The sequence below is a fragment of the Rhyacophila brunnea genome, unplaced genomic scaffold, assembly GCF_057557595.1.
Source record: "Rhyacophila brunnea isolate RB1 unplaced genomic scaffold, BYU_Rbru_1.0 scaffold_6, whole genome shotgun sequence".
NCBI classification, from domain to species: domain Eukaryota; kingdom Metazoa; phylum Arthropoda; class Insecta; order Trichoptera; family Rhyacophilidae; genus Rhyacophila; species Rhyacophila brunnea.
Window position 1 is genome coordinate 8804916 of NW_028233276.1, and position 14228 is coordinate 8819143.

At 31.2% G+C, this 14228-nt stretch overlaps 1 protein-coding gene across 1 annotated transcript in view; it reads left to right on the forward strand.

Annotated features, from left to right (window-relative positions):
- Nucleotides 1-14228, forward strand: part of Syt7 (Synaptotagmin 7) — a 767213-nt gene that overhangs the window by 685844 nt on the left and 67141 nt on the right. The window contains exons 5-6 of the mRNA XM_085956767.1: nt 6017-6028; nt 8513-8696. Coding sequence (XP_085812893.1) covers nt 6017-6028; nt 8513-8696 — 196 coding nt within the window. The remainder of the gene's footprint in view (nt 1-6016; nt 6029-8512; nt 8697-14228) is intronic.

Sequence of the window (14228 nt, forward strand, 5' to 3'; positions counted from 1 at the left end):
TCGCCATCACGCAGCAAAGTGACGTGCTTCTGGCTCGAGATTCTCTCAGTGAATGGCAGCGAGTCCAAAATTTCGTCGCGCCTACAGTTGGAAATTATATGGCGTTTCACTGATGCGTCACCTTAAGCGACGTAAAATTCTAACCCCATATTAAACTAGTTGTACGATCACACCCTTCTCTAAAGTAAATTTATATATAAATAAAATTATTGGCTGAAACGGAATTGATAATATTATTTATTAGTTCAGTGATATATTTGTGATCTAAATGAGAAGACTCCACGTGAATAATATTTTTTTAATATTTTGTGTTCTTTCCAAAGTATCTGTATTATTATGGGAAATACTAACAGTGACTTAGCGGTACATTTTCAACAAATTCCAATTGTCAATATTTTATATACGGTGTTTTTTTTAAATGAAACAAACTCATGATGGTCGTTATTAAATAGCGCGAAGAAGTGTACTTCCTCCACTATTATTGGCAGATAACAACATTCAAGTTTTATGTATCAAATTGTCAGCTGTAACATTTCAAATACTCCATACTATATCTATAATTTTATAATATAGCTATGGCATCAAAGTGTATTATAATATGCCTTATTATAAAATATTAAAGATAATATCATATAATTATGTAGAATATTAAATTAAATTTTTCTTTTTTCACTTCAAATGAAAAAATACTGACGTAAGAATTACTTGTCGTTTTAATGAGTTATTCTCAATTAAATTTAATAACTTTTAATTGATCTATTTTTATCTGAATCATAAAAGTACGAAACTTAATACATGCAATTATAAATTAAATTAAAATTGCTCAAAATTCTCGAGATTATAGTATTTATTTAATACGTTCGACCTCAAATTGATTTTTACTTTTAAACAACTATTTATTAATAGTGTAAATATCTAAAGCACCACTACTAAATATATTATGTATTTCTTTATAAGCGGCACATATACTTAAAATAACATTTACAAAGTCTTTTGTTTTACACAGAAGAAGGCATACATATATATTATAATATATTATGACATACATATATCATCTCGCACGAGCAGCTGGTAAAAACAGAAGTGTTTATCTAAATATGAGCCTATTTACATTTCTCCCAGGGCAAGATTTAACATATTGTTCTTCTCAGACCTTCCTACCTCTAATCCAGCCTTCTTCGATGTAGTCAGTCCGCTTCTTCTTAGGCCTACCCCTGCCTTACCTACTTAAGGGTAGTTACTCACTTGCTTATCTGACATAATAATGTTAATATGCTCAGAACATCGTAGTCACTGCTACAAAATTTCAAACGTCGTTATTATTTTTATATGCCTAACGATTAACTATATAATATTATGTTACATATCCTATTAATACTATGTAGATATCGTAATAACTGAAGTTACGATGAAATTAATATTATCTATATTGAATAATGAATATAATATTGTCTATCGACGATTATATAATTAGTAATTTGCGGTAAAGAAATGATGAATATTGAAACTAATTAAGGGAGATTTTAAATTAGACCGGAAAGGGAGGAATTTGGAAATCAAGTAAAGGAAACGACCCACTTGTGGTGAATGAGAAGTAATTTGTTTGGTTATGTAGTTGTGAAATTTAAATCGAAATACCGGGTGTGGTAAATGTATATCAGGTTGTTTTTTTATGTGTTTTAACTCAAAGTATAGATCTTAAAGGCGCTAAAAAATGTTGGGCTTTGTCTTGCGTACTTCCCTGGTCTTTTGCGATGTTACTCTATAACTCCTTAGTTAGAAGCAGACTTTAGAGTGGGTTTTTGTTTGAGCCCCGCATCAGTTGAAGTACGGCCTTATGGTGGATAGGGTCCAGTAGAAAATTTTGAGACTCCTTTACTTTAAGCTGTATTGATATTATCCGTGGCTCTATCCGACTGACTTTCTTTTAGGTATGCTTACATACTGTAGCTTAAAATTTAGAAGGGATCTTTATTTAGCTACATATTTTTTCCGACTTATACGCGGCGTAACTGGAAACTCTGCCGTTCTCCCAAGGTGCAGAACTAACCTGCCATTAGTAATGCCAATTAAGAGGGCAATAACTATGTTTACAAAAATCGCTTCGGATATTGATATATTCCACTTACGTGAGGGTAAATTTAAAGTTTTTAAGATAGGGTCTATCAACATAGTTCATTCTCTGTGCTATACTTTTATTTTTGTTATTTTATTTCATTTCTTATGTTATTAATTATTGTATTATTAACTCAAATTGCACTGTATTTTTACTTAAAAACATGTTACCACTTATTTTGTCTCATGTCGTGAACGCTTTTTAAATTTATAATTTGTTATGTTCATTATATGCAAAATAAATAAATTTCAATCTTGTAGGTTAAGCAAGTTCTCATAAAAACAATATGTTTCTTTTATTTTGTTAATTGTCAATTCATGGTGGAACTGCATTGTATTGTTGTTTTTATTTAATAAAACGCATTTTTTATGTAGTACTTATTCCACTTTTAATCAAGAGATTGGGGCCGGTTTCGTCTGTCTCAGAGGGACATTCTCTGAGGCGGACAAAACCGGTCCTAATCTTTTGATTAAAAGTGGAATAAGTACTATATAAAAATTGCGTTTTATTAAATAAAAACAACAAAACAATATGTAACAAAACCTCCTTTGTAAGGCAGTTAATATCATCGTCAGATTGTAGAGCCAATAAAAAATGGTTTATATTAAATTATATCGGGATATTAATTTAAATTAATGTGACATAAAACGATGAAATAAAGTTTGTTAAACGATAAAAGCAGATCATAAATATTGATATTACTGGCAGATTAATAACACTTGATATGCGACAAGACAAACATAATCTGTCAACACCGACAGATTTTTTTATAGTATATAATATGTCAGATAAAACTTTCAGTCATAACTTATAAGGACATATTGTAATCTTTTTTATTATGAAAATAAAAAGTTTTTAGTTGCCAAAAATCTCTCCATATCGTAACGTAAGACCTAAAGTACTTCATTTTTAACTTTATGAAAGCCTCCGTCTGTCATTTTTTTATATGCCGTTTTCCCTGAGGCCGGACCCATGTCATAATAATGTTCTTGCTGCAGCCATTTTATCAAAAGATTTATTATTTCTCCATAAATGAAAAATAAACATAAAATATTTAAAACATAATAAAAATTTCATTTAGACTTTATGACTCGTATGAATATTTTTCAATTATTTTTTTACAACACACTGACAAAGCCAAATTTTCTGACACCTGTTATTATCAGTGAGTAAACAATGTTCACGCAATAGCAGTTAGTTATAATAATTGAGAGTTTAAGTTCCAAAGTCGGAGTTAGGTACCTCCACTTTTTTTTTCAACATTTTGTTTTTAAGTATTTTCAGTACACGTCGGTTATAGGTAAGCCAGGCGGGAACCGCACTAATTGTCATAGCCGATGTTGGCAAAATTCAGGAATTCAAGAATTAAAACCTAACCTAACCTAACTTAACCTAGCCTAAGCTAACCCAACCTAACAAAAAATAATCCAGTATATCGGCTATTTTCAAAATGTGTTTGCCGCTGAATTCCCCATAACCGATTTGTACCGAATTTTCTTTTTTAAGTACTTATTTACTATATTATGTCATTTCATTAATTTCTATCTAATAAAATAGTAACGTGTCCTACTTATGATGTTGTGGGTTTTGATCTCGAATCACGGGTCTGATAAATTAACACATTGTTTTTCATAATGTGTTTGGATCCAGAGCATGCCAACCAACATATTATATTTCTCGGAAAAAATAATCTATTATAAAACCTCTTTGTGAATTGGTCAAGATACATCTATTAATACAGGATTATGCCAATAAAAATCGCCGTGGTTGAAGCTATGTCTAAATCACAAATATTCTCTTAAGCATTTTTTTGGCCTTCGTGTAGGTACTCTTCTTTGTCTTTCTTCTTTTTTTGGAATTTTTATTGCTTTCCTGCAGTAGTTCATCTTAGCATCATGAACACGTAAGATTTTTTTTATAGAATACTCACCACTCGAAATGGAGAATTTTACGAACCGGAGCGCTTGGTAATTTTATAAAAATGTTAACATAGTTATCTAATTTTATGTGTTTTATAAAAAATAAGTGTGATTTTTTTGTTATATTATGGCCATTCTAGGCCAAATGGTAAAAATATTTTTTCCATGAGACGGAACGACAATGTTAACGATTTTACGACCCGGAACGGCGCTCCGGTGCGTTCCGGTCCATTGCGAGCCCTGAGAATACTGTTTGGCTTCATTATAGCTTTATAAACGACATTTTTTGTAAGCGTATAGCGAGTGATTAATGAAATTTTAAATGCTTTAGTTAGACGGTTATAATAGCATAAAATAGCCGCCATTTTGGCCATTTCTAGTATTTCAATTTTATGACATTTTATTGTGTGTGAATATTTCTTACTTTTCAAACAATGAATCGTTTACTGCTATAATTAAAGTACGCGTGGAGTAATATGAACAAAATATGTTTGTACGCAAAAGTCTAATACCGTTAGAGCCTAGCTGATCCCCTTATCTGTACATAACACGTTATACGTAGAAATTGAACATTGACCAATCAATAATACTAGTATTTACGAATGAAATATGTACATACTTCAAAATTTCTTAGCACAATCTTCTTGGTCATACACCTTTGAATTTTGTCATCCTTTGAGCGACCAAGACTCTCGATCTTCCACTTCTCTCAGGGCATGGTACCCCCCCAATCAGCTCCTCCACTTGGTCGCTTCAGCATGCCGATGCTCATCTTTTGCATCGCCTACACTACACAGGATACCCAAAACCACCAGTTTCTCCAGACTGTCCGGTCCGCGCCGGACAATATGTCCAAAAACTGCAGAATGCGTCTCAGACATATTTTCGAAAGCCGTTCCTTTATAAGCAGTCTCTAGTTGATTGACTGGTTCATAATGTGCTCTATCTAAGAAATACGAAGCAATCAGCATCAACACTACATCTCGAGGGCATTAATTTCCTTCCGCTCCATTGCCTTCAGGGTTCATGACTCGATACCGTATAAAAATATGCAGAACACCAATGTTTGTACAAGCATCTTAGCATAATAATACGACCTATTATAATATAGAGTTCACAGGAAAAATTGGTAGTAATAATGAATATAATTATTACATAATATTTTACTTAATACGAGATATGATACATTATTCTATTATCATAAAAAAACTCTACCATGAATATAATTATAATAAATAATAATGTGACAGTATCGTGGTTACTGGTTGGGTACTAAAATGTAATGTGCTATAAACTATTTCGTTTAGCAATATCTTTGAATAAATTTAAATAAATCTATACTTCATAGTTTCGATAAATCACGATCTTAGATATCTATGAAATTTGGTAAATATTATATGAAAATTTAATATCAAAATCATAATAGATGGCTACAATAGTTTGATTAATCATGGTGCAGTATGAATAACGACTTCCTGAAACGATAAAGAATAATATAAGCAATTTCTGACGGCTATTCATCAGACCAGGCGAATGATATCCAAAACGGATGATGTTTATTTAAATATAGATAAAACAGGTATACTAAAATAACTATTAAATATATACATACAATACAAACTAAGAATTCAGAAAGTTAAAATATGTTTTTAAGCCATCTAACATTAATTATTATTCTTTGAATCGAAAATATAAGCTAAGTTAATGTTGTAATATAATCGTATTCGCGTACCTAACTAAACCAAACTCACAACTTTAGATGTATACATTATAAAAACTAATACCATTGGGTTATATTTTCATTTTATGGTTTATTAATTTATTGATGCTATGTGTATTATATTTATATTATTTTACAGCAAGGCACGACTATTTAACTTGAAACTAATTGACTTTTTCTCTTTTTTTTCATGTGAATCTTCCATCTTGCAACCAATGATCAACTGCTCGTCTTTAATCAATATCGATTGAACACACACAGAGCTCAACTCGAGTAAGTATTGTTTGTATATTGAATGTGTTTATATTTTTACATATTGAATCTTTTAAAAATATAGTCAAAGATTATTGTTATAACCGTTAGGTAATTTCATTATAATTAGATAGGACACACATAGCGTAGCGGTAAGCGTACATGGGCGTGAATTCCAGGGGCCGCGGGTTCAAACCCGCTGGGTGTTTTTTCTAGTGGTTATAATATTATATTCCTCATAGGTGTTTTTAAATTATTTATGATCAAAAATTCGTTGTATAAGTAATTATCTAAATATTGCAACAAATTTAATAAGTAAATTCATACAAACGGTAAAAAAATATTACGTGATATATTTTTTTATATCGCGAAGACAATTTATTTATTTTATAGTAGAATAATACAATAAAAAGAAATTAACGATTCACGTAGGCCAAGCGGTAACATTTCGGCTTATAATATCATGGGTATCCAGTTCGAGTCCCGGATCTAACAATTTCACGCGTGTGTTTGTAAGCATGTGTTTTTAGGCTCATATTATGGGCCTAATAGATTGAGCGAGTGGCTTATATCCATTTCTCGTAAAAATAAATTTCTGTAAAGGGCGGACGTGCTCAGCATAAGTCAAAATGGAGCTTTTATTGTATTTTCATAGCATGATCCTGGACATTCCTTAATTGATGTAGATAATCTGTTCATATAATTTTGAAGCCTTATTATCCTTTATATTTATTTTAAACATCTGATAACTGCATAAAATATTTTTATTACATAAAATAGTATTCTTTTAAACCTCTCGCTCTAATGTTTTAGAATATAGTCATATTTCAGTACATTAATGTGCAGTGGTGTTAAGATTTTTTACAATTATCAATTTTTAAACGCATTTATAAAACCATTAGTATACGTTATGTCGACATTATTATAGTGAAATATTTACGATAAAAGATTATATTGATAATCTCTGTGATCCCAAACCGTTTAAAAAAATTCGGTTAGGTACATGTTCAAACACGCACACACCCTACTTAAATTATAGTTTGTCATTTTATGGCTACGGCTATATGTTGTAGCTTAACCACTGGGGAATGCCAAAAGAAATGGCGTATTTAAAAAAAAAACACTACCTTATTCTTTGGTCAATAATTATTATAAAGCAATCATTATTCGTAGAATGTTTATCACACTTGAGTGGTCAAATACATAGCTTATAAACAGTATCTTTAGAATTATCTTCAAACGTGTTAATCTTGCCCATTTTTTGAATAATAAAATGCCTAATTCTTGTCAAATTTGGGATCACAGAGATTATCAATATAATTTTATCGTAAATATTTCACTATAATAATGTCGACATAAATTATACTTATGGTTTTATTAATGCGTTTAAAAATTAATAAATGTAAAAAATCTTAACACTACTGCACATGCATGTAGTGAAATATGACAATATTCTAAAACATTAGAGCGAGAGGTTTAAAAGAATACTATTTTATGCAATAAAAATACTTTATGCAGTCATCAAATGTTTAAAATAAATATAGAGGATAATAAGGCTTCAAAATTATATAAATAGATTATCTACAACGTTTAAGGAATGTCCAAGATCATGCTTTGAAAATGCAATAAAAGCTCTATTTTGACCTACGCTGAGCATGTCCCCCCTTAATACAATCTTCAATACGCCCCGCTCCACCCCCACATCTTATGATCTTCGTATGACCAAACGTAGTAGAATAATGTAATATAAAACAGTTGTATTATATTGTTAAAGTCACTACGGGTAACTTTGACGCAGTTCCAAGATTTTTTTTGTATTTTATAATATGTGTCATATTATTATTTAATATAGAATCTTATGATTCATTTCAAAATACGTTTGAATTTTTTTTGCTACCTATATTAAAATAAAATAGATTATATAATGTGAACCAAAGTTAGTATTCCACATTATGTAACTTTGTCCCTTGATACAATTAATTATTCATAATAATTACTAATCTTTCGGAGATTTTAAGGTATTTACAACGTTGATTTATAGTTTCATGTAATTTGTATATAATTAAGGGGGGGGGAAATAAAAATCATTTCTTTTATGAATTTTATGTATAGCTAACAAATTGAAAATAATGTTGATATAAGTTTTGTGTTTATTTCACAAATTCTACCATCCAACAAATATTATAATTGATATTTATGTCACCAAAGAATTACTCAACATTTTTGTTCTACAAATATCAATATTAGGTATGACCATATTATATTATAACAGTAATATTGGAAACCATTTTTTGTAGTGGACCAATCTTCGACTGATAGGGCAAAGTTATCCAATTTGACTATATACGTAGGTATGATTTTATTTGTCAAATACTTACAAATTAAAATTTGAATTAATTTTAGATTTGGTTTGTTCAACAATATTGTTGGACTGAACAGAATCAACCCAATACGGGTAGTTCAGTGTAAGCGTGCTCAATTGACTGTTCTCTTTTTTGTCAATAGGACAACCGGGAGTTCACCTCAAGCTAAAAGCCCTGGAGCGGGTGGGGCGTCAGGGGGCGCTGGAGGTGGCGGCGCTGGAGGGGGAGCCGCGGGGGGCGCATCGACCCCCGCGGGCAACAGGAGGGGCCAGCCTGGACAACCGTCCCCCGGAACGGCCAAGGGTGGCCAGGAGCCGCATCCATCGGTGAGATTGAGACTGAGAATAGATGTTGCATGCTTGTCGCTTTCCTAATTTAATTTAAATGCATGGAATGACATTTTCATTATGCTGTATATCAGTTTTTAATTTTTAACCAATACATAATAATATTATAAAACACTCAGAGTCTGAAATCCAAAACTTTTATTCATTTTAATAATTTTGGACACATCTCAGGCGTATATTTTTAAAAACTGGTAACTTAATAAATAATAAAACCTATCATAGAAAATGCACATATTAATTGAGTATGCAGGCACTTACTTGATAATAATAAAAATTATATTAAATTCTACAAATTGTTTTTATAGTCGATGGCTATTTCAGTTTGAACATCATTATCAAAATGACAACAATAAACGACTTATCTATGCTAAATATTAAACTTTCTCAGCGCTCGAAACGGTAAATTTTACGAACCGAAGCGCTCTTTAATTTTCTGAAAATATTAACATAAATATGTAATCTTATGTGATTTTTTTTTTAAATATGTGTGTTAGATTTTTTGTTATAATTATGACCATTCTAGCTCAAACGGCAAAATTATTTGTCCCACGAGACGGAGCGACAATGTTGCCAATTTTACGATCCGGAACACCGCTCCTGTGCGCTCCGGATTCAAAAATAATAGCTATTAGCTTGGAAACCATATTAATTTAATTATTTAAGCTATAGTCTATAAAAAAACAACCATATAATTTAATATAATAAAAAATATATTATCATTTTGTACGTATTTGTACTCTTCTTATGACGTATATTTTCACACAATATGACATAATGAGTTCTTTCTAGAGCATGACATATTGTGTTGCATTTTATTTGTATATTATATACAAAGCAATATGACAAATGCCGATTATTTAAAATGATACAAAGAAAATGTAGATATTATATCCAATTTAATGTTGCTTTTAGTTATTTCAAACATTATAGTGTATCAACTTATGAACATAATTGGAAAACTTCTCAGAAATCGAATAGGAAAAATTATGTTAATATTATAGACAACTGGCTTTGTTTTTTTTACAAATTAATAATATACTTCTCTTAATTAGAGTCAGTATTAAATTTCTCCAAATTTTAGTCTCAGCGTATTTGCAATTACTAATAATTTAAACTAGTTTTGTAATTTAATGAATAGTTTATTTATTATTAAGATATTGTCATAAGTAACGTAAAAATATAATACAATAGAAAAAGAAACTAACGTAAAAGTTACCCAGTTGCGTTTGACACACAAAAATGTTATTTACCACAAATAATATTGAATTGAAAACCGACGCTTCATTTATAAAACATATTCCTCTCTATGACTTATCAGTATGATTGAATACAAGTAACTTCTCAGAAACTTTAAATCATAAAATAATATAAGAAATAAATTTATTCGACCTTGCAAATAATTTGTAAAAGTCAATTTCGAATGACAGAATATCTGCTTCAAAAAACATAGATCTCTATTGTGAATCATCTGTCTGCTCGAAATGGTTGAGTAGCAGAATCTACTTTTTCGAAACCGGAGGTCGCGATTTTAAATTACGCATGTGGGAAATTCGTTTATTATTTCTTTAGCGTGAATTCGTCTACAGATCATGGAGCATAAGTTGAAAAAATGGCTGTAAAATAAATTTGATAAAAAAACCTCACTAGGAGACGGGCTAGATTGACACCGGGTAATTTCAATTTCAATTCAATTTATTTTTAATTAAATATTTTTTTTAGCATATTGTTGACTCTACAAATTATAAGTTTAAGACGTTCTCAACATGACATGAAACATAATTATAAAGAAAAAAAGTAATAAAGATGAAAATATAAAAAGAGAACATAATATAAACATACAGAAGCAGTGAAAATACAATTATACATATGTAGAAGTTCAAAGAAGTACACGGAGTTGGCTTGAGTCCCTATTTTAAGAATTTATAAAATAGCGTCCACCTTAACTCACCCTCACGCAAGTGGAACATATCAACACCCACTAACAACTCAAAAACACTCGAAGACCCGTGCAACAACTATAATAACAAGATCCCAAAAAAATGCCGGAGATTTAAAAGACGCAACTCGTGCAAAGGAGGACGTCTCAGAAATCGGAGGGGACACCGGTATCAGGAAATGAAATATCTCTTAGAAACTCCACTACCGTTGAAGAATGGTCAACGGTAGTGAAGAGGAAGAGGGCAGCTATTGCGATTCGTGGTAGATTTGGTGGGGCGGTGAGGGGGGCGGAGGTGGTTAAAAATTACCACTTCTACCCCTTTCATCGAGACACCACAGTTGCAGACATGAACGACCATATTAAAAAAATTACTAATTGTACTGCTGATTTCACAATAGTTAAACTGAAGTCAAAGAGTGATTACGCTTCATTTAAGGTAGGGATCCCTACTAAGCTAAGCACGTTGGTTTTGAAGGCGGAAAATTGGCCCCGCCATTCATTTATTAAAGAATGGGTTGCCAGGATGGAAACACCACGGCTACCGAGTACCTAGCTGACTTAATAATAACAATAAAAATAATAATTGCCCTAAGCAACACCCGAAGCAATTTCGTTGAACATAGTTATCGCCCTCCCAATTGGCATTACTAGTGGCAGGTTGGTTCTGCACCTTGGGAGAATAAACAACTGATGCTCTCTATTTCTAAGATAGTTATCAGGGATACACAATATGTCAACACTGCCCAGAATGGCAGAGTTCTTATTTATACCTCGTATATGTCGAAAAAAATACGTAGCTAAATAAAGATCTCTTCTAAATTGCAGATTCCTGTTATGTAAGCATACCTAAGAGAAAGTCACTTAGATAAAGCAACGGATAGTATCCATACAACTTCAAGTAAAGCGTCAATTACATTGAGCTAATTTACGAGCTGTTTGTTGGCGAATTTAATAGCGGGCGATTCAGTTACTACGATTATGATGATGACACACAAAACTTTTCATTCGCTGAGAAGCCACAAACCAGCGACTATTTTGACTGAACGTAGTTCGTTTTTTTACCGGGAGGTTGCTACTGCGCTTTACTGCGCAGACGCAGTAGGCCCACACGCCGGCGTGTAGCGTATAAAATTGACAGGCTTTCAACTTTTCTCGGTAGAGTATTTACAATCTGCTTGTTAGCTTGTTCGATGATTACACTGGGCAACGTGATTGTAAATTCGCCAACAAACAGCTCGTAAAGTAGCTCAATGTAAATGACGCTTTAAGGAGTCTCGAGAATTTCTTCTGAACCCTCTCTAAAATATTATGAGTCAATTACAGATACAAAACTTTGTTAAACTTCTACTTAATTTAGTTTCGATCCGAAGATTTTTTTCGACAGAAAATATTATTTGAAATCGTTATATGAGGTATATTATGAGATAAATAGTTATCTAAATGGTATATTATTTACCTCTACCGACAGTCCTAAAATTAAACAAATTATCTCAAATAACCCGAACCGTCGATATAAAAACATTATTTATAATTTAATCCCAAAGAGTTCCGGATAGTCGTGATAAATTATTAGATTTATTGTAAATTATTAGGCCACTTATCTCAACCACCGATTCTCCCTGTGCCCTCTCCCCGAACGAGCGCCATTTTTGGGTAATAAATCTTTGTGCCCCATTATAGGATATGCCCAAAAGTAAGGGTCACGCGTAGATATTTTGTAGGCGATAATTGAATATTAAATGAAATGGGCTGGAATATCGATTAAGTTATTAATAATATAACATTACACCGTATTGATTTTCATGAAGGTTCATTGTATCATGCTTGATGGAACAATATTCACAATATACATTGTCCTCACAGATTTAATACAATCTAATGATACTATTTTAACTCGAGTCCTGGACATAATAGTGGATCGCAAGGTCGAATCCTGAAGCTGGATCAAATTTATATTTGAATGCATGAATATATTGTACATAGTGAGTGAATAGCTAACAATCATTAATCAAAAAAAATATCGTCACATAACCTTGATTTTGAGAAGCTCCATATACTAGAATATTGTACCTACCATATTATCATACTCAAAATATTGATTCCTTTTTTTATTTTCTAATCAATAAATAATTATTAGCATTAAGTTTATGAATTTGTAGCATTTTTGCCATTATATATTATAATATATGAAATCATTGTACCTAACTTCAATAGAGTCGCTAGTATTCAAAGTATTATTATTTATAAAGCGTGCATTTAAGTGAAAAAAATGCATTGATATATTTTAATCAATAAATTGTGTCATTTATTGCATAATGATATCACCAAGCTTACAGAGATTATGCATCGCATTTAAGGATTTTCGCCAATGAGTGTATTTTTTTACATATGAGTTGTAAGCAACGAGCATATTATATCGAATTTATATGGTTTTTCACCTTCAAATCAAATTGACATCTTCCATAAAATTTCAAAGTATGCTATTATATTAAAATATTGTCAATAGTTTAAATGTCATAAAAGTAAGTATTTAATTTCTATGACGTGTTTTTAGAGATAAAATAAAAATTGGACTGATTTTTAAGTGGTTATCAATATTTACTTGGAGATTCATCAACATTCAATTAATTTTTTTGACATTTTTATTTACGTATATTTCTCTTAAAATACGTTATATTTACGAAGAACCATAGACTAAACATTGCTGTACCTGTTAGTCAAACCTGATATAAACCAAAGTAAAAATCACATAGTATGGGGGTAGGTACAATAAATATTAAGAATAGTTGTTGATATTTTTAAGTATGTATAGTTATTTCCTGAAAATATACGAATATTACCAATTTAAGTACGATATTTACGGATACGTTTTCGGTGAAGGTTTTCATAAATCAAATAGATAAAACTAAGTTTTTCATAACTAACTTTATATGGTGACAAAGAAAGTTTTTAGACGATAAACAATTCATTCAATTCATTCAATTCATTGAATAGGCGTATAGATACGATTACGATTTTATAATAAAATACGTGATATTTTTATAGCATTTTTTGATACGATGCAGAACTTGAGCATACTTACTTTTATCTTTCGGATTTTTGATTTCTTTGTTACTTGTTTTCTTTTTTTAATAGTTTAAATTGTGGAAACACGCGTTTCATAACTGACACGCGGTATAAATGGTAACTCTACCATGTCGGTATTGTTGACCTATATGTCTCCAATAAATCGGGAATAGCAATATTGTTTGTCCTCTCAAAATGCAGGACTAATCTGCGATTGATATTGCATCGGCAATGACTGTGTTCAACATAATCACTTCGGATATTGATATATTCCACCTACGTGAGGTGAGTTTAGGTGGGTGTTGTTTTATAAATTCTTGAAATGAGGTCTACTTAACTTATTCGGTGTGATTCCATTTAATTTTATTAACATTGTTTATTAACATTGTTTATTAACATCGTCGGCCTATAGCATCGTGGACCCCAGGTTCGAATCCTGGATCTGGCAAGTACACATATTGTTTTTCAATTTGTGTATGAGTCAGAGTATGGACCTAATATGTTGA